Source organism: Morone saxatilis, unplaced genomic scaffold (assembly GCF_004916995.1).
Source record: "Morone saxatilis isolate NCDOM2014 unplaced genomic scaffold, NCSU_SB_2.0 Contig8, whole genome shotgun sequence".
Lineage (NCBI taxonomy): Eukaryota > Metazoa > Chordata > Actinopteri > Moronidae > Morone > Morone saxatilis.
In genome coordinates, this window is record NW_023340257.1 from 17,675,794 (window position 1) to 17,701,393 (window position 25,600).

Here is a 25,600-nt window from a genome sequence, read left to right on the forward strand (position 1 = left end):
CTGTACTTGATGGGGTGGGGTTGGTGTCTGCCGATGATGATTTTGGCAGATTTGGGGTTTAGATGGTAATGGAGGCAGTCAGGGGAACCGAAATATGTGTTGCCTACCATGAAGTGATTGCAAAGGTACTGTAATGGGTCATTTTAAAAGTGTCACTACATATTGCTTCTATTTCTTTCTCATTCTCTCCCGTACCATTTTGTCTCTTTCTTACCACCTGCAGTTCTCTCTTTATAATATCTCCCTTTTTCATTCCAAGAACTATCCAGAGATGACAATGCAAAGGGTTGTTAAAACCATACAGAAATCCACTTAGAGCAGTGATAACAAATGGATAGCAAAGTTGCTATTTATTGCTCAGTATAAGGAGGAACCAAATCGCATTCTTTCAACACTACAAATTTACTTGCCCATCTGAAGACTTGCGTCATCCAAATCGATCATTACAACAAATTTGTGAGGAACAAAGAGAAACAAGCACCAGTTAAAAAATCTGCCAGCAGTAGTTCTCTCATTTTGTCTAGTGAATGTCTGCATTTAAAAAAAGCATTGTATTTTCTTTATATATCTGTCAGTGGAGCATTATGATAAGAGGAGGCGTGATAATATGTTAATTCCATTACAGGAGAGACTTGATGTTCTCTACAATTAAGTGGAAAAAAATGCATATATTAGTATCAGCATTGGCAATCGGCCAAAATAAAAATATTGGAAAATGTTGGCCTATCGGATATCTGCAAAAATCAGCCATCCCTATTTAGTGCTTTAATTTTCACATTAGACATACAAATATTATGAAGACTAGACGCAACCACATGATACACCTCTGCTTCTCATCTCTTTGCCAGGCTTTGATTAAGGAAGTGGTCCACCAGAACGTAAAAGATAAGCAGTGGATTGTGAACAAGGCTTTGGTTACGTATACTGTCTCAGTCCCTCATAACATACTCAATAATAATTAAGCCTCCATTCCAGCAGAGCCTTTCCAGTGAGCCAACATGCACAATAGCAGCACCCTGATTCTGTTTAGCCTGAATGAAACAGAAGGTTAATTAGTATCATTGGTACTCTACTATTTCATGTCAAAATGGCTATTTTGCGTCCTCTGGGTCAGATGGCTAGTTTCACGTAAATGTGGAGGGAGTGGTATGGTGAGGAGACAGTAGACACAATATAATGATTTTAAAATCCCCGGAGAGCTTTTTAAAATTATTTTTGCTTTGTTATGTTAGTTGAAATACCAAATTTACAAATAATTTGATATATAACAGTATTTTTTTAACTAAAAGTTTTTTGTCTTTGTGTGACACAACATTTATCACATAAACATAGTTTTCATTGCAAATGGGGATATATTAAATGTGTGTCCGTGTAGTTTAAAGAATAAAATTACTTTCAAAGGCTACAGATTTGCACTTATGATTGAGGAGTCATAATATAAAATGTTATGAGAATAGGCTGCTGGTAAAAGCTGTGACTTTAGGGTTTTAACTGCAGTGAACGCTTTAACATTAATAAAGAGAATAACAACACTTTCAGATTTGTGTGTGGAAAACAACAATGATAAATCTGCTTTCTCTGCATCCCTGTCTTAGGATCACTGGAGTGTATTCAGTGTCCTGAGAGGTTTTGGTCCACCTCAAACCACACACCCGGCAGGTGGATTTCCTTTTTCACAATGAATCCATGGGAATTGTCCTGTCTGTCATCTCATCTATCAAACAGCAACCACATTTGTCAACTTCCTTTACTACCAACACACACCTTTGGTAAAGTATAGCACTATCCCACATTTTATAAGTATTACATTGTAGTTTCATCATGCTAAGAGAATAATGGTGTAATGATATTACAGTTTCCAGATCCATTTTCGTCAAAATTAAAAAAAAGAGGCCATCTGCTGTAATTTATCCCTGTGTCTCCTTACCACAAATCCCTCCTCTGCTTTGAGGTGCGAGCCAACGACTCAGAGGTGAGCTTCATGCTCCTCCTGTCACTCAAGTTGTGCTTTGTATTATTTTATTCGACAGTTGCTTGGTGCTCAGCTTCCGAAGTTGGGCATCTCCATCTGCACTGTACAGGAGATTCTGTGTTCAACACCTCATGTATAATGTTGTATTTTTCACAACCACTCCATATGAGGACAGGGTCAGTTATACAAAAATCAAGATAATATTTGAAATTCTGTTGGCTCTGTACAGGACTTCTCATTGGTTGTGGGCTACACTGGCCTGTTGGCCTGTCTCTGCCTCCTTCTTGCAAGGAAAATCCCTGACAACTTTAATAAAGCCAAATTGACCATCTTCAGCATGCTGCTCTTCTGTACTGTCTGGGTACCCGCCTACAGCTTTCCTGGGAAGTACACAGTTGCAGAGGAGATTTTTGCCATTCTGGCCTCAAGTTATGCCTTCTGTTCTGTATCTTTGTGCCAAAGTGTTTCATTCTTCTGAGGCCTGAAAGAAAACACTTGATGGCCCGATAGTGGGAAATATCAACACCTCATGGTCAATAGGCAAAGGCATAAAAAAGTATAGACTTTTGCGAACCAAGTGGTGTCCATCATGACAAATGAAAACACAACAACAGAATATATATATTGGATTTTCGTTATATTCAAATATTCACTTTCCTTCTATGCTCAGTTAAACGTTTATTTAACTGCTGCTGTTGAATCTACTGTAACAAAATATCAGCATACATAAATGGAAACAATCATCTCAAATCATCTCATGAGTTACCCTGACAGCCCATCATAAACATTCACTCATCGGACAGATATGTGTTGGAGTGTGTTTGCGTTGTGCACTGTGAAAATTGTTTGCCCTGACACATATTATTCAAAGTGAGAAACTCTGTATTGCTGTCTCTCGATTGCATTCTGTCAACACATTTCTTATCTGTCCTCCCATTTTAGAACATCCAAACATGTATCTGGTGCCTATTGCCTAATTAGATCAGCATAGTGACTCATACAAATAAAAAAATCATTACTACCACCACTTCAATTTTGGGAGATTTTTGAAACCTTCAGATCATTCACTGCCTTATATAATGTAGGCAACCTCATGGGCCCCAGTGAATGGTGCTATTATGGCAGAGACCATTAGTATCGGCTGCAGTTTCTATGGTGCCCATCTCCTTTGTGACACTCGCCCTCACTAACATAATAGGTGAAAGTAAGTTTGGGAAAAAAGCTATCTGAAAAGAACTGGTTTTAAGAAAGAAAAAATACTGACAGCCAGGATTAGGGTGAAAGAGATGTCATCATCATGAAAAGAGAATTCAGGTCATGGTCTTAATATTTGGAAGACATGTATCATTCACTCCACTTACATAATGATTATGCAAAGTAACATGATATGTAACCTTATTTGATTTAATCATAAAATACACATAATACTAGCAGTATTATTTCACTGGGGGGCTATTGATTCAACTTAATGGTCATTTGTAGATAGTTCGTAGTTTTACAACAACATATTTTGCCTATATGGTAATAATCTAGTTGTGAATACTTTCTCTCTTTTGTTTATGTGTTCACCAATATATATATATATATGTTGTCATATTTTTTTAGACCCTTCCCCTTGTCATATTACATACATTTTCAGTGTTTATGACCAATTCATCAGCAATCCAGGCAAGGACTACCTGATCTCAGCCAGTTATGTACTTCAAAAAATGGTGTTTGTCAGTCTGCAACCAACACATAATGCTAATTGCTGCTTTTGTAATTGTGATTTACCTCCTGAATTGCTGGTGTCAGTTGCAAACTCTTCAAACTTGAATGGGAGAAAAAGTCTCAAATAGTATAATTGTCAAGTAGAAGTCACAAGTGGATCATTAACTACTCCAACTGAAATACACTTAACAGAATATTTTCTTACAAAATACTTTCTCAAAACAGACCATTAAGCAATACTTTTGACATTGTCAAAACAAACTAAACGCTGCAGTCTGCACCAAACTGATATTTACTTTGGGAGTGCTGGATTCGGGATTGGAGGATGTCCTGTTTTATCTATCCCTGTATCTCTACCCCAATCACTGCTAACAGTTCCTTTCACCCCAAGAAAACTTTATATTCATTACACCGTAATTTGTATTACTTATCTAACCTCTGTCTTTAGTGAGGTAAACCTGTGTGTCTCTGGGCATGCTTTTGTCATGAAATAAACAGATCTGGTCAGCATTTGCCCCCCTAAAAATAACTACTAATAAGATTGAGTAAATAGTATGACCTTACTGCATCAACAAGTATGCCCTCCCGTTTACCTCTACACTGTCAGCAAACCTTTGTCGTCACATCTCAACTTATCTTTTTGCAATGTTTCTAGGAATGGATTTCTGTGAATCCGGACTTATTCTCTACACCCACTCTTTAATATATTTTTCACAGCCATGGCGCACTTTATTTTACGACCGTGTGCCTGTAATTTGATGGCCTATTCATTTTATCGAAGAAATTACAGCACAGTGTTTTCTCCTTCAAATTATTTAACCCTCGAATGGAGATGATCTATTCTCTTCTCTTAATTAAATCAAGCAAATAGTGCCACCATCTGAAGAATTACTCTTTGAAATGAAAAAAAGACAGGGTTCACACTATGAAGAGAAATCTACTGTCTTATAGTTCTCTCTGTCAGAAGAGAGGACAGACAAGACTTGAAAATGCAAAGAGTAAGAAGAGTGAAGGTTAGAAATGAATGTAAATCGAGTAATACAGTGTCAATAAAACACTGCGGTCCATCTGCTCCTCCTGACACCTTTTCCTCCTGTCTGTCCCTGATGGACGTCGATGTTTCTCCATCTTTCAATTCATTCCTCTGACCTGGGAGGAACAACAGATCAATCAGTGGAGGATAATCAATGTTAGCCTGAGAGCAGCTGTGCAGAGCAGGAAAAATGTCTGACGCTTTAGTTTGTTATTGTAGGGAACAGCCAGGCGTGATGTTTATATGTAAAGGCCTCTGGAGTATGAGGATTTAATTAACTAATGACAGCTGGGATTTCCAAAGAGCATACCTCTGAGACCCTGGGCCTCATCATTCTATCTCAGGTCAAATCAGCATGGACAATGCTGACAAATCCCATTGAGATTTAGCAATGAGTTGTCCTTCACATCCCCACTCACCACGTCATGGCGTGTCATGTAGCCGGAAAAATAAATCTGATTCAAAGAATAGTTGTTCATGTTTTTGTAAACTGTTGACCAGGATCAAATCTCCTCTTTTGGATGATGCACTGTTGTTTGCATTGTTTCAGTGATTGTCGTTATTTTTACAACTGACCCAATGAATTTACTGTAGTAATGGAGTGAAAATGTATAGAGGAAAAAGACATTGGGAAAAGTTATTGGTAAGAATAAGTGACAGCATGGTTGTGCATTTCCTGATAGGACATGATGAATGACAGAAGACAGCATTGACAGCCCACTAGTACCATCTGGTGGTGAAATATAACTGTTCAAGGACAGGAGGTTTACCTTGTAAATCTGCCACCACATACTACTTACTTGAATCTTTTCATCATTTTAAGTGAAGTGAGTTCAATATATATCTTTTATTTATCTGGGAAAAAGGCAAGTCCATAAAATGTGCATGGAATAAATATGATCTGCTAAAATTTGTCAGTGGCAACTTTGGACATCAGGTGTTTCCTTGTGTTCTTTTCTGGCCTTAGTAGGATTATGTAGCACTTTGGTGCAAAGATGCAACCCAGCAGTCCATAACTGGACGCCAAGATAGCAAACACCTCAGTGACTGTGGCGTACTTCCCCGGAGAGCTGATGTAGGCAGGAACAAAGGCTACCCACACTGCACAGAAAATAAGCATGCTGAAGGTGATGAGTTTGGCCTCGTTGAAGTTGTCTGGAAGCTTCCTTGCTAGGAAAGCCAAGAAGAGGCAGAGGCAGGCCAGCAGGCCAATGTAGCCCAGGACAAGAGCGAATGCTATGGGTGAACCTTCGTCACACAAGAGAATGACAATAGCGCTCTCGCGTGGCATCAGTTGGCGTGGAGTTGGGGGAGCAACAACCAGCCACACTGTACAGATGATTACCTGCATAATAAGAAAATAATATTTTTCATACATATACATATAAATTAATGAACATCTAACAATTTAAAGTACATACAAATAAGACCTCACCTGAACCAGTGTACAAAGAATAATGATTGCCTTTTGCTGTGTAGCTCCAAACCATTTCATGACATTAGTGCCTGGAAGTGTAGCCTTGAAGGCCATTAGCACCACAATAGTTTTCCCAAGGATGCAAGAGATGCAGAGGACAAAGGTGATCCCAAACGCTGTGTGGCGCAGCATGCAGGACCACTCAGAGGGTGCTCCAATGAAAGTTAATGAACATAAGAAACACAGAGTCAGGGAGAACAGCAGCAGGAAGCTCAGTTCAGAGTTGTTGGCCCTGACAATCGGGGATGTTCTGTGAAAGGAGAATATTAAGACCACAATACAAGTGCAGAAGGAGCCAATGATGGAAATAGCCATCAGGGTGATGCCCATGGTGTCACTATAGGACAGGAACTCCACCTGTTTAGGGATACAGGCTGTCCTCTGAGCATTGGACCAGAACTCTGGCAGGCAGCGTACACACTCTATGGCATCTAAAGGAAAGACAAGAAGCCTTTAGCCGGTATACTGTGGCTTTTCCACTGCATCTTTAAATCAGATTCTCAAACATAATGTGGGCAGTTAGCCTTTCCTCACCAGTCTGATTGCTAATCTCCCCAGCTTTACAAACCACACAATCATGGCAGCAGATAGGGAAGTGAGGTCTGATTGCCTTCCGGGTACCTGGGGGACAAATGCTGCTGCATACTGACAAGGGAACCTGAGTAAAAGGAGATATGCATACTACACTGGTCACAACACAGTCACATAATGATAATATTTTTGCACAAAATGCAATTCACAAAACATTATTTCATTCTATTGAGATCCCTACTTTGGTTTGGTTGCCATTCCATACAATGTTCTGTTCCTGTAGCTGGAGTTTTTGCTTTCCAACTGTGATTGTCTCATCAAATTTACCAATAGTGGCAAACTCAATTTCTCCATTTGGTGTCAGTTGCCAGTTAACCAGGTCATATATAGCTGCTGGGTCACCATTCTCATCAAACTTGATCTCATCTCCAAATGAGTTTAAGTATTCCACTTGTGTTATGTAATGAAGTAGCTAAGGGAATAACATGCATATAATCATCTTATAGTATCACCAAAATCTATAACTAATGTTTTCTACATCACTATAACGTTTGTTAATGTAGACTGAATTAGTGAATATATGGTATGGTACCTGCCATGGCTCTATTTTGTCTGTGTCTGGACAAGCCTGCAAAGGAAATGGGCCTTTTCCTTTCACACAACTTCTCATAGCTTTCAGTGCATGGGCAATGGCATACACAGCCTTGTAGACATTGTAGGAAATCCTTAGCTGTGACACATCTGAATAGATGTTCTTCACACTTCCCAGCTCTTCTGCTCCAGAGCATGGAGGTTTACCCTCAACATTATGATCCTGACCTTCAGCCTGCACACCCAGGCTACACTGAAACACTTCTTCCCAGAAGGGTATCAGGAAGGGATTTTCAAGGGCATCTGGGCTCAAGGGATGCAAGCGAAGCAGAAACTCTTGCAATCCAGGGATGTGCGCTCGTCGAATGGCAAATCCCATAGAACCCTGGAGGATGGGGTGGTACTTTTTGGGGGTGGAGAGGACAGCAGCTGTGCTCCAAGCCTCACTGGCCAGCCACTGTATCCCAGTTAGCCCCTCTCTAAATTCAAAAGATATGTAGAGGGCATTTTTTGCAATGACAAACACATCAGAAACTCAAACTAAGCAAACCTGTAAAATTACAAAATGTAAGGTTCTAAACATAAGCATCATGCCTGAGTCCTTCATCAAACAATGCAGCTGCATCTTGTTCCACAGCAAACAGTAGAATCACCCGAGCCCCAGAGGAGCGAATCTTGGAGACGATAGATGCAATGGCAGTCTGTGCTCGGTTCTTAGGGATGATCTCATGGAGGGCAACACAAGCGCCTAACTTTCTAACCTAAGAGAGCAACAGGGGTGATACATGACAACTTACTTTGTAAGTTATACAGAGAAAATTACAAAATGGCAATTTAGTATAATAAAATTCTTAATCTATCGGTGTGCGACCCACCTCATCTGCAAATATGTTAGCACCACCACGGCCATACGCATCATCCCCTGCAATCACACCCACCCAAGTCCAGCCAAAGTGCTTGACAAGTTGCACAAGTGCATCCACCTAGAGATAGTAAGAGGAGGAAACAGAAAGAGATGGAGAGAGTGATTTATGTTGTTTCAGAAATGAAAATGTGGGCATGGTTTTGTTTGTGTTATAGAGATTAACCTGGAAGAAGTCACTGGGCATGGTCCTTAAAAAGGCAGGGAATTCTTTTTTGTCACTTAAACAGGCACAGCTGGAGAAATAACTGACCTGAAAGAATGAAAAAGTAGCATTTGAAATTTGCAATGAACTACTGAAAGAAACCATTTTCAGCATTAAAACATTCTTAAATCAGACTTAAATCACAGTATGCAAAGGTTACAGTGTTTGACCCTCCCCAGTGGCAGTAACAAACAACAAAATAGTGTCCCAAAAGCAATAAACACCCCTATCTCCACCCTGCCTGACTTTATTACACAGTAAATCACTGGTACACGTTTGTTAAATTGGTATGACTAACCAACCTGTGGCACATGGAAGACTCCCAGGAATCGGGCCACTACGAGAGACTGAGTAGAGCCTCCGTCACCTATCACTGCAGGTACGGTCCCTTGACAGGTGCTCTTACTCTGTATCTCTCCTTCGACCCCTGAATCCTTCTCACCCATTAATTCCATGGCAGCCTTTAGAGCCTGATGGGGTGTACTGCATGAATCATAGATCTTATATCCCAGTGTGATGTTGGGAAGAAGTTTGCCATTTCTGTTGATCTCCTCAATGGCAAAGATCATAGTTTGCATCCAACGAAATGTCCGAAAGTTAAATCTAGAAGAAGAGAGGTTTTGTGGCCAAGTTTGAAGCAATTATAATTTTCAACAAAATTACAAGTAAAAAAACCCAACAACTTTATTTTATTAAACAATGTTCACGAAACACTGACACATAGAAACTAGAAGCAAGATTTATGCCATATTCAGCCATGTGAGTAGAGATTGTAGTTGTTTAATCGCAACTTTGAAATTTGAGGACTTACCTGGTGCACTGTGTGGGCGGAGGTGTAGAGGTGAAGGACAGACTGGGCTCCATCACCATGTCATGAAGGGAGAAGAGTCCCCCCAAGATGATGTCCCCCTTTTTCTCCAGCGCAGGCAGGGACATAGAACCTGGGATTATCTTGCAATGCTGGCTCTGGTCTTGGTGGCAGTTGTAGGGAAAAATAACACACCATAGGAGACTCAAAAACAGGGGCTCTACTGACCTCATCCAAAAATGTTTCATCCTTTACGCTAAGTCACCACATAACGTTTATAGCAAAAGATCAAGTAATAGATACTTGGATAACCAATAAAAACTGCTCGAAACAAGAACCCTGTAAGCTGACAAAGCAAAAAGCAGTTTGTCGAAGGTTAGCAAAAAACAAGAGCTAGTATACAGAAAAGAATACATGATGACCCCATTCAGACACAGTATGTAAAGAAATGTTGTGCAAAATTTCTAGTAAAGTCAGAATAGGAAAATCATCTGGGCATCTTTATTGCGGTTATACTGCACAGACAAGCTATCTAGTCTTTACTGTCAAGAAAGAAATGCTGCACTGAAGCCTATATATGTTACATGCCTCATATCACAACTGTCAGATTTAATTCATTTCCCCGGGGCCTCTGATCAATGGAAAAAGAACCCCCAGTTTCACAGTAACAACAATAACAAGGAACTGGAATGAAAACTTGACCATAATGGAGAAAGACATGAGCTGTGTCATTTCACAATGTCATGCCTGACTAAGGCTAACTCATCCTTCAGTGATGTGAAGAGGCAGGCAGTAGACCCATGTCACAAGGGGCTGCTAAACTAAGTTACATACCTTTCAAACACACACACACACCCACCTGTGAGCGCGCACACACACACACACACACACACACACAGTGAACTATGAATAAGAGGATAACTAGAAAAACAGAAAGCGGTACATAAGGCCCATTATTGTTAAATGTACATTTACTGTGAGCATATTAATTGCATTGCAGTGTTACTGACATATTGTTAAATGGTAATTTGGTTTTTTTAAAAAGTTCTGGCTTAATTTTCTATTAAATGTCTTTTCTACTCTGTCTTTTTTATTCTTGCGTGGGGTTAATATGGTAAAATTAATGAGTCATTAGGATGTTGTGAACTTTATCAGGACAATACCCGCAGGCTACAAAACAGAGCACCACAGAGTGTGTAGCAAAGGAAATTTTGCAAGCTGTATGTTGTGCTGCCTCAGGTCATATAGGTTTTTTAATTCATTTAATATGTCCCTGTGTGACACTCATTAGAGGAAGGACAAAGGTGCCCTAAAACAGAACACTCAGGATTATGATAAAGTTTCCTTTTTCTTGCAAGTAAGCCTTTAACAAGATATTAGACTCAAAGTATCTTATGCTCTCGGGGGAAAGGGGTCAGCCCTAGTGTTTCTGAAAACAAGCTGTATAAAAGTGAACAATAAGGAGATTGCAATTGTATCACAGTTTCCTCATGGGGATATGTGATTCAAGATAATTAAAGCCCCTGAGTATTGGATGTTTCACTATATTCTATTAAGCCCTTGAATGTGCAGATGGCAAAAGACAGACTGACAGACAGAAAAAAAAAACAGTCATACAGAGCAGTGAGAATAGCAGATTCTATTCTGATAGAGATACAAGCCATTGTGAGCTACAATTTAAAAAGAGACTCAGGACAATGATGAGTATGACGAGTTTAAGTATGTTAATTAGCGATAGAGACATACAAACAGCGAGACAGGTAGATTGATAGACGATGAATGAGAGAAAATGCAGTCTGACAGACAGAGGACAGCTGGAAGGAACAACAGAAATAGGCATAGGAATAGGCATAGGACAAATAGAATCGATCAAAGAAATAATATTATGAGTCATTTCAGTTCAATACTTTCGGTAATGGAAATTTCGTGAAAGAAGTTATTGTCCAGTCTGCTCAAATTCCTCAGTTTCTGAAAGTTGTTTGGAAATGTGTAATGCATATATATTTTCAGCCAGAATTGCAACAGAGCTTTGAATCGGAAACATGTTTCCATGGGGTTAGGCTGAGCACATGGGAGTAGGCAAAGTTCAAAGGTGACTGCTTGGAGTCATGGGCAGAAGGTCATCTGTGCTTGTTGTGATGGCAAGCACAGAACCCACTATAGTGCACACTGTGGTCAAGAAAGTTATCGAGCTGAAGAAGGAGTCATTTATGGCTTGGTGGGCCCAGGTGACCCTCACTGGACAGCTATTGGGAGGCCAGAAGAGCTTCTGAACCTGTACTAAAGACCTGGAGTGAAGTGGAAAAGGTAGAGCTTAGAGGAGCAGAAGAAGCCTTGTCAATTTATCTGGTGGATGAAAAAATAAATAGAAAATCCAGACATTGAAAGTGCTTGGATTTACAGAGCAAAGAACAATACCCCAGGCGTCAGGGAGAATATATAATACAGAGAATTGTAAAAATAAAAATATCTGAAAAAACTAATCTCTGATTCAGTATTCACAAGAGATTTATGTATGTAGATAACTGGATGACTCTGTCTCAAACTTATAATGGACAATGTGTTACTTTAAGTCTTAGTTTTTCATTAAAAAAAATGAAATAACCTGCTTGCCACATAGCTTTTATTCTGGTTGTTGTGATTCTGCTACACCTGTTCATATCAATACCAACATTTCCAATTAAAAAACACAGTATGTGGTGGGTATTTAATAATGCACTGAGGAGTCAACTGTAATAAAATATGACTAATTTGCAAATTGTTGTAACATTTGTTGCAGACATTAAGCAGCACACACTTTAAAATAGTTGGTAAAAGTCAAAAGAAAAATAAGACAGTGGTTCTTTACCCCGTAGTTAACTTATTATTCAACAAGCATTTTTTTCCTTGAGAGTATTGCTGCAGTACGTGATCCTGGGCTTAAATGATGGCCTGACAAAGGCTTCAACAAGATCAGTGATGTATACAGTAACAGCAGACGTTTGAGCGTATAAAGAATAAACATAATATTCCATTTCCACATTTAGGCACAAAATCAATCAGTATTATGTTTACTGATTTGCACAGTACATCACTCTGGTGGTCATGGTCAAGTATCTTTAATCTATAACCTACTTATGTCTAACTCAGAGGAGTCCCCAGAGAATAAGAGACTTCCTTGATGTATTAGAAAGTACTATTAACGACACATTGAGACTCCTGCACTACAAATAGATCATGTGTGCTTATGTAATTCCCTCCCTCTATATTCATGGGAAATGGAAGTAGGGGTGCTGAGGGGGCTACAGCACCCCCTTAAAATCTTGCTTAATGAAAACCATTAGTTCATGAAAATGTTTAAACTCATGACATTCTCATTTTTTATTGGGATTTACATGCATACATTAGGTATTTATGGAAGGAAATAAGTTGTCCCTTGTTTTTTATTAGTTTTATCTGCTAGAAAGTTATGCAATTTGTGTAAAATGTTAATAAATTAAAAAGACTATAAATTATCCTGCCCATTTCATTTCTCTCAACACTCCCAACTTCCAGCATCATTGTCCCTATTACATCATTTGTGAAATGCAATGTTTATAAGGTCTTACTGTTTTACTTTTTATGGGATTGCTCAAGGGTTTTGGAAATATGTTCTCACAAATAATTTCAAACTTCCAGATTGTCCAAAACTGTGTATTCTTGGTCTTTCCTCTGATATGCCAAGGCTCAGGCCAGTGGTTGAATTTCAGTGTCTTGCCTTTATAGAGAAATTAACCTTTGCTATAAAAAGAAGACCTGATCCTTTATTTTATTGTTTGGGTGTTTGTGTGTGTGTGTGTGTGTATGGAGGAAATCCCTACACTTTTATAGATGTGACCTTGACAAATGAAATATGTGAGCAGATAATGTAAAGCTTGTTTTTGTATACCAGCTTTGTAATTCATTGTATTCATAACCATTCTACATGTTAGATGCTTTTATATTCATTTAAGACATACTTTACACGATTTGTTCAAATAAAGTATAATTGTTTTATTTTATTATTTTATAAAAGTACTTATTTAATGTGTTTCTAAATAATGAATATATATATATATCATAATGTAACTACTATATATAATACTCATAATATACTATATCACTACATATAATACTAGTATTACTATACATGACACATGCCTTATATGTTAGTTCATTATCATTATTTGTCATTTATCATTGCATTATTTGTGCTTTCCTGAACAACATACTTTGAATTTGGGTACATCCCCTATCAGAACAGCACCTCAGGATTATAACTGTTGTGACTTTAGCAATTCACAATAGTTGAAATGAAAATTACTATGTGATGACATTGTGCATGATCCTCCAAAAGCTATTTCAGCTCATCTCCTATGAGTATGGTTCAGTGCTCTCAGTCCTGTTTCTGCCTCCTTTTGTCATTTTTCTTGTTGGATGTTTATGGGTCTTCTATCCATGTCTCCACATAGCCAAATAGAAAATGTTAAGTGGCTTTAACCAGATTCAACGTGGGGCACACACATTTTGTTGTGTGAAATATGTGTCTGTTCTTCTTTAACTGTCAATGCCTTCCACACATGGCTTACAGTTTTAAGTGGTTTGGTATTGTGCATCTCTTTCATGAACACCTGTGAATCTATGGCAGATTAGAGTAAGAAGCCGTATTCACCACTGGTTGTGCTGATTCAGCCAAACAAATAGAGGGGGGCACAGACACTTTCAGAGTCTTTACAGTGCACTGATGAATGACAAGCAGAGGAGCCTGTCCGACATGCTCATATAGTATCTTTGGTGCAAACTGTATGCTGGCTGATCTGGAATGCTGTCCCTTTGAATGGTCAAACAACATTCATTGTTCTCCATTGTGATGCTTTAAGAACAATCTTACATATTAACTTTCTCCATACAAGACTGCCTTTAAAGCAGAGTTTTGTGGCCTACTGCTTAACTCACACAACATTTAACATCCAAGAAACCCATTCTGGGCAGCGACTTCGTTGTAATCATATAACCTCTCCCCAGGTTTTTTCTTCCATGTGTCCACTGCTATATACAAATAACGACAATCGCTTAAAAAAATACCTCAAAGAGATGCTTCTCAATCATCCAGGGAATTTTTTTTATCAGACAACAGAAGGATGTATAAGTCAAGGGCAATTTAAAATTGATAGACTATATAGAATCAGTAGCACCTTTATTGGCCCAGGTATGTGCACACTTACAAGGAATTAGACTCACCTGTTTTTTTTGCTCCTCAATGTATCACACACAGAAGTAAGTGAAGCAAGCTCAACAAAATAGACATAAACTACTATGTACAATTAATATATGTATATATAAACACAAACAAAACAATAAGTGCGCAGGTTCGCTTTATGTACCAGAGGTAGGTGACATATGAGCAGTATATAACAGTATGCCACAGAACATGGGTAGATCGTGCTTTCGAATGTGGTATTTATGTTTTTAAAAAGAAAATGAACACAGAAGTCTCAGGACACGCATTTTCGCGAGGGGACCGTTTTGCACTGCACTCCTTCATTTCCGGCCTCCATCCTTTACTTGCCTTTCAACCAAAAATTGTTGGCAAGAGAACGACATTATACTGGCCTGTGATATCGGGGGTTCCCAGCTTGCCACATAGGTTGTGTGCATTTGTTTCAGCCATTACTCATTATTTATTTATTAATTCAGTTTCATTGCTTTGTATCATCTGTGGAAAAATAGTTATCCAAAATTCGCAATGGGCACAAGTTCCTTGATGGAACTGACATTGCAAATCTAAACTGTATTTTTCTCATGCTTTAAATACATTAATATGTATTAAAAAGACCAATGTTTAAACTTGTCATCATCATTACTTACTCACGTATTGAGTGGATGTCACATTGTTCATGTGTTCATATTAATTCTACGTTTTAAAAACTTTGGCATGGTATAACACAAAATAACGTTGGTGGCTCTAAAACCAAACAGTGATGCCTATGCTACGCACCTACGATGTTTGAAGCTGCACCATTCAACAGATACTTCTGCTTTGGAGGTTCACTAAGTGTGCCAGACAAATACGCTAGATTGAGAACCAACTGTGTAAGCTTTTAATGTAAGCCCTCTGGGTGTTGCTTGCAGTTTGCACTCCTCGCTTTCTGTACTCCTTCCTAGAACACGAGGAGAAATTGCAGTTGCTGTGAATGCAAGGAAAAATGTAATAATGTCTATAAGCCCAGTGTTTGGTTTGTTCTTTTCTGGGCTACACTGGTAAAAAATTGCAGTAGCTCGCAATGATTGGACTATGTGAATGATGTGCATCTTTAAAGATTAATAAAGGGTTAACAAAAAGATACAAATTCTTATTTTCAGGTCAATTATACACTAATGAAACCCCTATACAATGTTATAAGTTAAATATCTGCAATAGAGCCCTCCTAAATGCTTTCACACTGGACTCTTTAAGCAACTTCATCAGAAATGTTGGTTTATTATTTAGGTTTATTTTTTTGGCCTTTCCATGGCTTTGTTGGATAGGACTAGAGAGACAGGAAAGGTGGGTAGAGAGAGAGGGGATGACACGCAGCAAAGGGCCACAGGTCGGATTCGAACCCAGGCCGCTGCAGCAACTCCGTATATGGGTCGCCAGCTCTACCGACTGAGCCAACCGGGCGCCCTTCGTCTAGTTTTTTAAATGAGAGTATCATGACCATTTCACATGCAGTTGACCATAATACTTTAATTGCCGTCTAAGGCTTATATTACTTTAGTTTTACGTTCAGAAATCAATTTAAGGATATCAAAGAGAAACAAGGAAAAAATCCACCCTGTCATTTCAATGGCAAAAGTGGACTTCCATGGCTAACCTAGCAGGTAGTTTAACCATCACTGAGAGGACCAGATTTGTTATCAATTATCTATTATAAAATAGATATCTGCAACAGCATAAATTATGGTCACATCATAATTTAGGCCTACTTTAATCATATTTTCTTATTGGAGTAACTACAGATAAAAACATAAAAAAGACTTGATTAAATGTTTGGGATGTGCACCATGTGGAGAGGAGGTGTGTGTGTGTGTGTGGTTTTGGGCAGGTGGAGGGAGGGGGGACTTGTTTGTGAACTTGTACATTGGGAATAACCTATGAGCAAGTGTTGTTTTAATTTTAATCAGTCTTGAATAACAACATGCAATGAAGCATGACACACTCTTGGGAAAACTTGTTCTTGTGTATACTCTGGAAGGGAGGTGGCATAATGACATCATTCTAAACCTGCCAATTTACCTTTTACCCAGGGGGCTGAGGGGGGAGCAAGGGGCCAGCTGGGCAAGCAAAGACAAGCAAGTGTTTCCAACAAAACTGATGACATCTGGCCTGAGGCAGTGAAACAGGAGCTCACCAGGTGTTGGGTTGGAAATTAATTAATTTTGAGCTTTAATGAAAGGTGATCTCACCGCTTTCAAAACAAGCCGCTCACATTAATTAACAAGACTACAGCTTAATCATTACCCAGTACCAGCTACACTAATTAGTTTGATATTGGAGAAAATAAAATATCATCTCTATGTCAAATGTGACAAATCTGCCCTGTCAAAGCAGGTTTAACACACTCTCAGTGTAATAAATTTAATATAAAATATTTGGGTTTCTCATTTATTCTTTTTGTATGATTCTCAGTACAATCGCACGGTGCTTATCAAATTCAAAAAATTATTTCTTCAGTGAAAAATTAAAACACGATTTTAAAATGGTTCATCAGTGATATATCAAGTATCAATTAGCTTTAGAATATCACACTCATATATTTTAAGTGTAATAAACCTAAAAGACAAAACATGTTTTACATATAGAATGTATACAGTGTGTCATAATGGTGATAATAACACCAAATAAAAAAAAGTTTAAGCCCATATCCAGAAAATTAATTATATACATTACAATTCATTGGCATAACACAGGTTCAGTGTTATATTTTGCATCTTGGCCTGCTCTCCAACTACCCCTTACAGATCCTTCTGACTGACTTTCTTACATTTCTGACTCAAGACAACTTGTCTTTGTTCAATGAGTTATAACTCTATTGCCTTGGATTATTATTACATTTCAATTGGTTTTATAATACATTTGGGCTGACCAGGGCCGTAACCAGGATTTTAAAAATACTGAGGTCATGAGTCCTAGCCTCATCAGATAGGGTTTCGGGGGGCAAATAGAAAGAAAACTTTGAAGACTATAGCATAAATCTATACATTTTAATGCATTTTAAGAGAAACGATAATCACTCTGGAAATAAAATCAACTTGCTCTTTTCCAGTTCAGTTTCTTGTTGCTACTTATTGTTGCTACACCGACCGAAAATGGCGTGATCAATACAGGGGAACGAAGCGATGCTGTCAAATGTTCGACATGGAAAATTACAGTTTGATTCAAACTTATTTCTTTAAAAAACAACTGACATTGTCTATATGTGTATTGTGTATGTGTATTGTACATATATTACATATGTACCTTACATCATAGAGATCTTCAGCTTCCCTGGCCGTATGATGCTAACCTTTGTTTACAACAAACAACCATACAACTTAGTAGTCCGTCAAGTAGTAATTTATCTCCTTAATTTAATGTTTTATGAAATTGGAATCAGAATCAGAATCAGGTTTATTGCAAGTACTTTTTAAATGTAAATAAAGATAGACAAAGATAAAGATAGAAAGATCTAAAACTGTACAAGAATGATATTTACAATGTGCAGGACAGAAACCAACAGGAGTGCATTAATGTAAGTATATGTATATATATATATGTAATGTATATACAGGGTGTATATACAGTCAGTGGGGGTTCCGGGCCTTGTTAATGAGGCCAGCTGCAAATATATATATATTAATAAATTAAAAAGAGCCAGAAAAAATACATAGGACATGACCTTGGTGTCCCCAATGGTAGCTATAGGCTTGGAGCTGACCACATAGGTCCTTCATCCATACTTTGGATGTAATTTTATTTGAATGTACAGCATACATTTTTGCCCTGCTGTGACACCTGGTCACTAGACTTGGGAAGCATGGTTCGGAAAGCTTTCCCTCTACAAGCACCTTTTGTATGTTAAACCCATTCACCCTTCAGAGAGATGAGTCTGCTTTGTTACACCCTTTGCAAAAGCCCTCAAATCATCAGAAATCCTCTGCCAAATGTCACATTTGGCAAGAGACACTCAGACTTGTGGGCCTCTCCAGGTGTCAGCAGACAGCCAGCTTTTAGTCAGAGTGAAAAGACTCATCACAAAAGGTGACCTTAACCACAGTCCTTATGGTTCTGCTGGTCGTTGTCAAGCAAAGCACTTGTGGGAGTTTGTAGTGGTAGCCTACTTCACATCAGATGATGTTTGTCTGTGTTTTTAAGGTCACATAATGTCATCCTTTGATTCCTGAAGCAATGCCATATGTCTTAACATTTTTAAATGTAATTGAAAGGCAGTGCACAGTGCAGAAGCTGTCCTCTGGTATACAGTGACCTTTATTTCAGCATCTTATTGGGGAAAACTTTCAGTCTACGATAATTTTTAATAAGTGCAGCCATTAACACTATACCATGCCTAATTAACTGTCTTAACACCTGGGTTAGCATCAAGGTCATGTCAAGGTTTTAAAGTATTTTGAATCTTTTTGATCACTGAACAACACAAGGCTCTGGTGGTACCTCACAGGAGACAAAAGTCGAAATATAGAGTCAGACAAACTTGTATCCTTCATTATAACCTTACTGACTAAAGCTAAACTACCTTGAGTGAAAACGAACTTGGACCTCTGGATTGTTTTGACTTAATGTATAAGGATCTGTTGATCGAGCTGAGTTTGCATTAACAGCATTCTAACATTGCATTGTGATCAGTTCTACTGATCGAGATCAAGTAGTTCATAATGGAGAAGGAAGGCCAGGCACATACCTACCATTGAGGACACCAATGTCATGGCCTTTTTTAAAATGTATTTTATATTTTTATTTGACCTTATTACTTTGAGCACTGTATTTTCTTTTTGTTAGCAAGAGCACTTTCTAAACTGTTTCTTCAATAATAATAATAATAATAATAACTATCAGAAGAAGCAGCTGCATCATCATCATCTCTATCATTATTACAACTTTTCAGCAATTGCGCAATATTGCCAGGAGATGGCAACATTGTCCATGGTATGGCTTTACAAAGCAAAGACTATTGTTTCATTGTGTGTTTGTGTGTGTATGTTTGCATTCATTCTATTGAGGGAACTATCACTAGGGCTGGCAGAAACTGGACTTTAACCATTTATCCATCACTTTTATCTTTTTACTTCCTTGATAAGTACTTTGCACGCACTTTCAATCTTAACAGTAAGATGTTACAGCTGACTCAGATGTGTCCTGTGCAGTCGCGTTCTAACTCGGTTCATGGCCATGGCCGGAGTGGGCCTCATTTTTAGCCCGGGAATTTCCTGCCTCAGACCAGTCCACTTTAGCCCACAAACTTTTATACTAGAGATATACTATTACAGCTATAATGTAAGTCCGCTATTGTGCACTATTCTGTATAACTTTGTAAAAGTGCACACACACCTAGCAGCCCTTGGCATCAACACTCAGAGCAGAAGGTACTGTACTGACCACTCCTCACATGAGGGCCCAGTATACTCAGTCCTTTTCCCACCAGTCCTACGCCGCTGTTGCTAACCACTCAGCCATGTACTGACCCACGCGATAAATGGTGCTTTTTAGCTGCAACTAGCAGCTCTAATATCTTGCTCTGTTGGTCAGTCGGCTAGTCGTTCCATTTTTTTCCACAACCTATGGTGTGGCCACAGTTTTGTCCCTGGGAGGCTTTAATTTGGCATGGAGGTCAAGTGTATGTAAGGTTGTGTGTCTGAATGCTTGAACGCATGGAGGCATGCACATATGCAGACACAGCAATTGCAGCCTTGTGCTTATCAGTAGTAATATGTTCTTCCCAATCCTCAGAATGCAATTAAATGTAATTTCTTTGAATATTGACTCTATTATGTTACTATTTTTAACATTGTAAAAAGTGCTATAACATTTTGATTTGTTATTCATTGTAGAGTCATTGTCAAACCTAAACTGTATGGTCTATTTTTGGAATTTGATCTATCAGTCTAATTGACATCTAACCGGATAGGTCATGTCTATCATTCAGCACATCACATTAAGATTTGATTCCCATTTTAAAAATAAAAGCATATAAACTTAAACTTTATGCCTTTCTTTCTTTCATTATTGAAGTTTGTTTAAAAGGCCTCAAGTTTTCCAGTAGGGATCATGATGCAACAGTCCTAAAGGGAAGTTTCAAGTGTAAGCTCAAAGGAGAGGTGTAGAGGCAGGCTGGAGACACTGTGAACTCTAGAGGGAGTTTGTTAGTTCATCAGAGTGTGTTATGTTTGTCGAGTCATAGTCATGCTTAAGGCACCTGTACTTCACCACATGTGTCCCTACTAAATCAGCCCCCAAAAGACATACTCTCTGAAGAGTTTAAAAAGTGTTTCATAAACTGGTACATCTAAAAACACACAAACAACATTTTCTTTTTATTTAAAGATACCCTAAGAGGCATATCAGCTGACTATTAAACATCCCTTTGGCTGAAAAATAACAATAACATCAAATTAAATATTACATGGTCCAATGCGTTGCTAAATCAGGTGTGTTGAATTGTTTATTTTGATCAGTTGTCAGAAGTGTAACTTTAATCTCCCTTTTCCAAGCACAGAATTCACTAAAGATTATGTGACATGTAGGACAAAATAATAGAAAATAAAATGCAAATGTGCCAAAATCACATGATGGGTGATCATTGTAGAAACAAATATATTTTTTTTTACACTTTTATATTAGTAACATAGTTAAATCTTACTGGCCAGTACATATATATTTGAGAAAAAAAGGAATAAAAATAACAAAATGAAAGAATAGTCCCACGTTAAAAGATTAGGTATTATTTGAAATATCCACTTACTGTCTTAAAAGTGGATTGCCTGCACTGACTATGGTGTTGTGCAACCATTAAACCCATTTTGTATAATGTAAAAATAATTGTGGCCACTATTCTTTATCAGTAAGTACACTTCCTGCTCTTCTTCTCCTTGTGTTTCCTGTGTTCTCTGACCTTCATAGGCCAGCCCTGTAAGTGGTCCAGCATGCTGCAACACACAGCATTTAGCATCACCTTTGTCCTCTGTATCTCTTGGGTAAACAATTGTAGTGTTATTGGCCTTCAAAAACATTTGGGCAGTGATGTGATTAAATGATTTTGGCCTGCACAGGAGAGACTCAGGCCCAGTTGAAACCTGGCATTAACATGTGTCTTAGGTGATCAAATCACAAGTAGACGGCTCTAATCTAGTTCTAAGCATCTGCCTTGGTCAAGGGCATTGACAGGAAAACTTAATATACATGTTTTTGATGGCAGAGGCAACCAGAGTGTGCTGCCTCTTCTATTGGCAGACTGTATGTGAATGTGTCCTGGGCCACACTCAAGGTCCGCCAACTCACATTATGTTTTCTACTTAACTGCAAGTAGGCTACATTCTCATTTACAAGCCAACAAGAAGAAGCAACAATAACAGGCAAAATTGATTCTTGTGGAATACACTAGGAACATACTGTCGGATTTCCATCTGTGCTAAAGAGTCAGGGTGATTCATATTAAACTTCTAGATTGCAACAGACAAGGCACAAGAAGTGCATTGCAACAACGCATTTCGTCTATGGAAACGGAAATTATGTATGTGTTTATTTGCATCACAAGTGGTCACTCAAGATGTATGTGGAAACACATTCTAATGCCAGATGTGAACAGACGTACTTAGAGCTGCCCACTTGTGATCGGATTGCTCACGATTAAATAGTAATGCCAGGTGTGAACGGGGCCACAGCGTTTGGGCCTTCACTGTCATATAGGTTGTAGTTTGCATACTTGGGCTGACAATCATTCCTCTTGCTGACTGGCTGTCCTATGCTTTGTAGTCAACTAGAAAGTTACCTGCTAGTTTCAATGAAGCTAAATGTATCCCCTTCAGCATGCTTCTGTACCATCTGGATCACATTATTCCAGCATATGTCAGCACCAAAATGCTTCATTATTGTACTCAAACCTAAAGTGAACACAAATAAACTTCTGATGGGGAAAATATAATCCAATTATATTTAGACATCAGTTTAAAGGAAATTACAGTTTTTTAACTTTTTTTTTTACAACCTGTGGCTGTGAATACTATTCACGTAAATATGAATATATGTTATTTATCTTTCCTTTTTCTGCATGAAAATCTATCTAAGTCAACATTGTTGAATGGATTGTATTATTAAACTCATATTTTGTAGGTTCGATAATCTCATTATGTATTGAATCCTACCTATCTGGTACTTCAATAGAAACAGTTTTTAAAAAACCTGTAATTTGTATTTTAGAATACATTTTGTTTGCAATTAAACTGAGGATATACAGTATTAAACTTTGTTTTATATATATACAAATATTTGATATTGTTAATGACTAAATGTTTCCTCATTTTATTTAGACAATTAGGGCCTGAGACTCAAGCCTTGCACATTGCATGGAAAGAACCACTGAATCCTAACATGTTTAGCATACAGTGACATTTAGGCATGCTTAGATTTATGCTGCTCTTTAGTGCCACCTGCTGGACAATCAATATATTGTAACTGGGATAAATGTATTCAAATGAAACTACTGCTTTAACATGTATATACTATATAGTGTATACATTCACAACTCTATCAATTAACAAGAATATCAGCATTTGACAGTTATGCAAAGCCCTAGATAAGGTTCAATCAAATCAAATGTTTTTAGAATTTTCATTTTTGTGGCAAGCCATAGGGAGATGTGAACAGTGCAAAAAGAACTGCAGATTTCCCCTTTATGTGTTAACGCCATGTGTGCATGCATGATATGTGGCTGCCTGGTCAGAGCATAAAGTTGGTTGGAACTTCTTGATTTGGTAACAGTGCTAACCATTAAATCATTGTGCTGACTTGCATGATAAACTGTGATTTTTAATTGTAAGTATTAATTTGTGCTAGCCATCCCTAGTACATACACCTAAGATGTGTAACTTTTGGAATTTACCTAACTTGACATTTGCATGTGTTCTGTCTTCCATTCAGCACATCATATTTGATTCCCCTGGAACTATTTTATAAACAAAAGTACAGAAACTTAAATTCTATGTCTTTTTTTCTTTCTTAAAGTTTGTTGAGTTCAAAAGGCTTCTAGTCAAGCAGAAGGGCACAGTCTTGACAAAGGCCTCAAGTTCTGCACTCAAAATCTTGAGGGGATCATGATGCAACAGCCATGAAGGGAAGTTTCCATTGTGACACTGTGAACTCTAGAGGGAGTTTGTTAGTTTGTTAGAGTTTGTTATGTTTGTGGGTGGAAAGAGCCTGAGGTGTGTAAGTCATGGTCATCTCTACAAACAACAATTTCTTTGTTAATTAAAAAGTGCCTAAGAGGCATATCAGCTGACTATTAAACATCCCTCTGGCTGAAAAATAACATAATACCAAATTAAATATTACATGGTCCAATGCCTTGCTGAATCAGGTGTGTTGAATTGTTTATTTTTATCAGTTGTCAAAAGTGTAACTTTAATCTCCCTTTTCCAAGCACAGAATTCCCTGAAAAATGATGTGACATGTAGGACAAAATAACACAAACATGAAGGTTCCAAAATCATATAACAATTAATGAGGATGAGGATTTTGGAAACACACAAATATATTTTCCTCACATTTATGGCTTCTGTTATGTAAATAGTTAAGTCTTATTGGCCAATTCAGATATATTTGAAAAATGGAAGAAAATGACAGAACAAAAGAAAAAGCAGCCCACATTAGTAGATTGAAGATGTTAGTGTCTTTATATCTGCAATGGCATTATTTCTACTTATTGCCTTAAAAGTGGAACGACGGTGTTGTGCATAATATATGTTATTCGGCGCAACCTTCACATTTGCTTTGTTTTCGATGTAAAGGAGAGATTGCACAAATCAGCACCTTATTTTCAGGAGAGGTATGTTCTCCTTACTTTAATTGTGGCCACTATCCTTGATGTTGAAGGCCAACAACTCTAAGCTTCCTGCTGCTCATCACCTTTGTCATATGATCTTCAGACAATGTCCAGACAATCAAGTCTCGGCATTATCCAGAGTTGCCCTTTCGCACGTGTAGCACACAACAGGAGATTTTCCATCAGACGCCTTCTCACCTGGTGTCTGAGTAATGTGTGCACGAGGGGGAGGGGGACTCATCAATAAAGGTGATTGTTTTGGCACTGATATCAATACATGTATTTGGACTCATCTACAATATCAACAAAAGAGTGGAAAGCAATATACTGGCAAGCAGAAACCGTACATAGACACTACATTCCTTGCAACGTAATCAATATTATCAACACACCCACTTGCTTGCTATGAATTTTCTGGACAATGACCCGCTCTATTCACATGGGGGCTCAATCGGTCATTACACTATTCAAACTAATTGCAGTCTTACAACTTCTCCGGACAATGTCTTCATAGGTTCAGGGTTTCAGTGCGAGATGTGTGAGAGGGACTCTGTGTTTCCTGTGTTCTCTGACCTTCATGGGCCGGCCTTCTGAGAGGTCCTGCATGCCATGTCACACATCTTGAATTCTTGGGAAAACAATAGTGGTGTTAAAGACCTTTAAAGTGACAATTCCAGGCTGTAATGTAATGAAATGGTTTAGGCCTGCACAGCAGAGACTCAGTGTCCTGGCCTTTCACTTTTATGTGTAATGTGTTTTGTTTGTGCATATTTAGAATGACAATCAATAGTCCCTTTCCCTTCCAATATGAAACTGTATGAAAAGAAGATTATTCTTGAGTGCCACTTATTACCGCCGGTTTCTGGGCTGTGTTAGGATACATAGGACTACTATGTTGAGCTACAGTATGCTTGTACTTGCTTTCTTGGCAAGAAAGTTACCTGACAATTGCAATTAAGCTAAATTTGTCATCTTCAGCATGCTGCTATTCTGTGCTGACTGGATCACCTTCCCAGCATATGTCAGCTCTCCTGGGAAAATCTAATTGTTTATTGAAAATTTAAGTATATATTTTACTTCATTTCACAGCTTGTGGACTTTAAAAAACTTTCTTTCTTGAAGTTTGTTGAGTTCAAGGGTAACATCATGGTCAAAAAGAAGTTTCAGGCTCCAGGGCACAGTCTTGACAGTTTTCCAGTATAGATCTTAAGGGGATCATGATGCAACAGCCATGAAGGGAAGTTTCCAGTGTAAGCTGAGGAGAGAGGTGTAGAGACTGG

General features: G+C 38.2%; 1 protein-coding gene and 1 pseudogene across 1 annotated transcript; one reads left to right on the forward strand and one right to left on the reverse strand.

Annotated features, from left to right (window-relative positions):
- Positions 1-5,619: 5,619 nt before the first annotated feature.
- On the reverse strand, positions 5,620-9,407 carry LOC118341587 (extracellular calcium-sensing receptor-like). Its single transcript, XM_035679884.1, has 10 exons — positions 9,253-9,407; positions 8,744-9,044; positions 8,403-8,489; positions 8,190-8,297; positions 7,909-8,075; positions 7,316-7,793; positions 6,965-7,195; positions 6,727-6,850; positions 6,151-6,623; positions 5,620-6,060 (listed from the first exon to the last, which is right to left on the reverse strand). The coding sequence occupies exons 1-10, from the start codon at positions 9,375-9,377 to the stop codon at positions 5,620-5,622; spliced, it is 2,535 nt and encodes an 844-aa protein (XP_035535777.1). The 5' UTR covers positions 9,378-9,407.
- Positions 9,408-11,357: 1,950 nt separating this feature from the next.
- On the forward strand, positions 11,358-25,365 carry LOC118342044 (annotated as a pseudogene).
- The last annotated feature ends 235 nt before the right edge of the window (positions 25,366-25,600 follow it).

Excerpts from the sequence above, each read along its gene's own strand:
- LOC118341587 (XM_035679884.1), bottom strand. The coding sequence starts at position 9,377 with ATGTCCCTGCCTGCGCTGGAGAAAAAGGGGGACATCATCTTGGGGGGA. Across the intron at positions 7,794-7,908 it reads TTGTTTGATGAAGGACTCAG|AGAGGGGCTAACTGGGATAC; the intron begins GCATGATGCTTA and ends TTTTGAATTTAG. Across the intron at positions 7,196-7,315 it reads ACAAAATAGAGCCATGGCAG|CTACTTCATTACATAACACA; the intron begins GTACCATACCAT and ends TTATTCCCTTAG.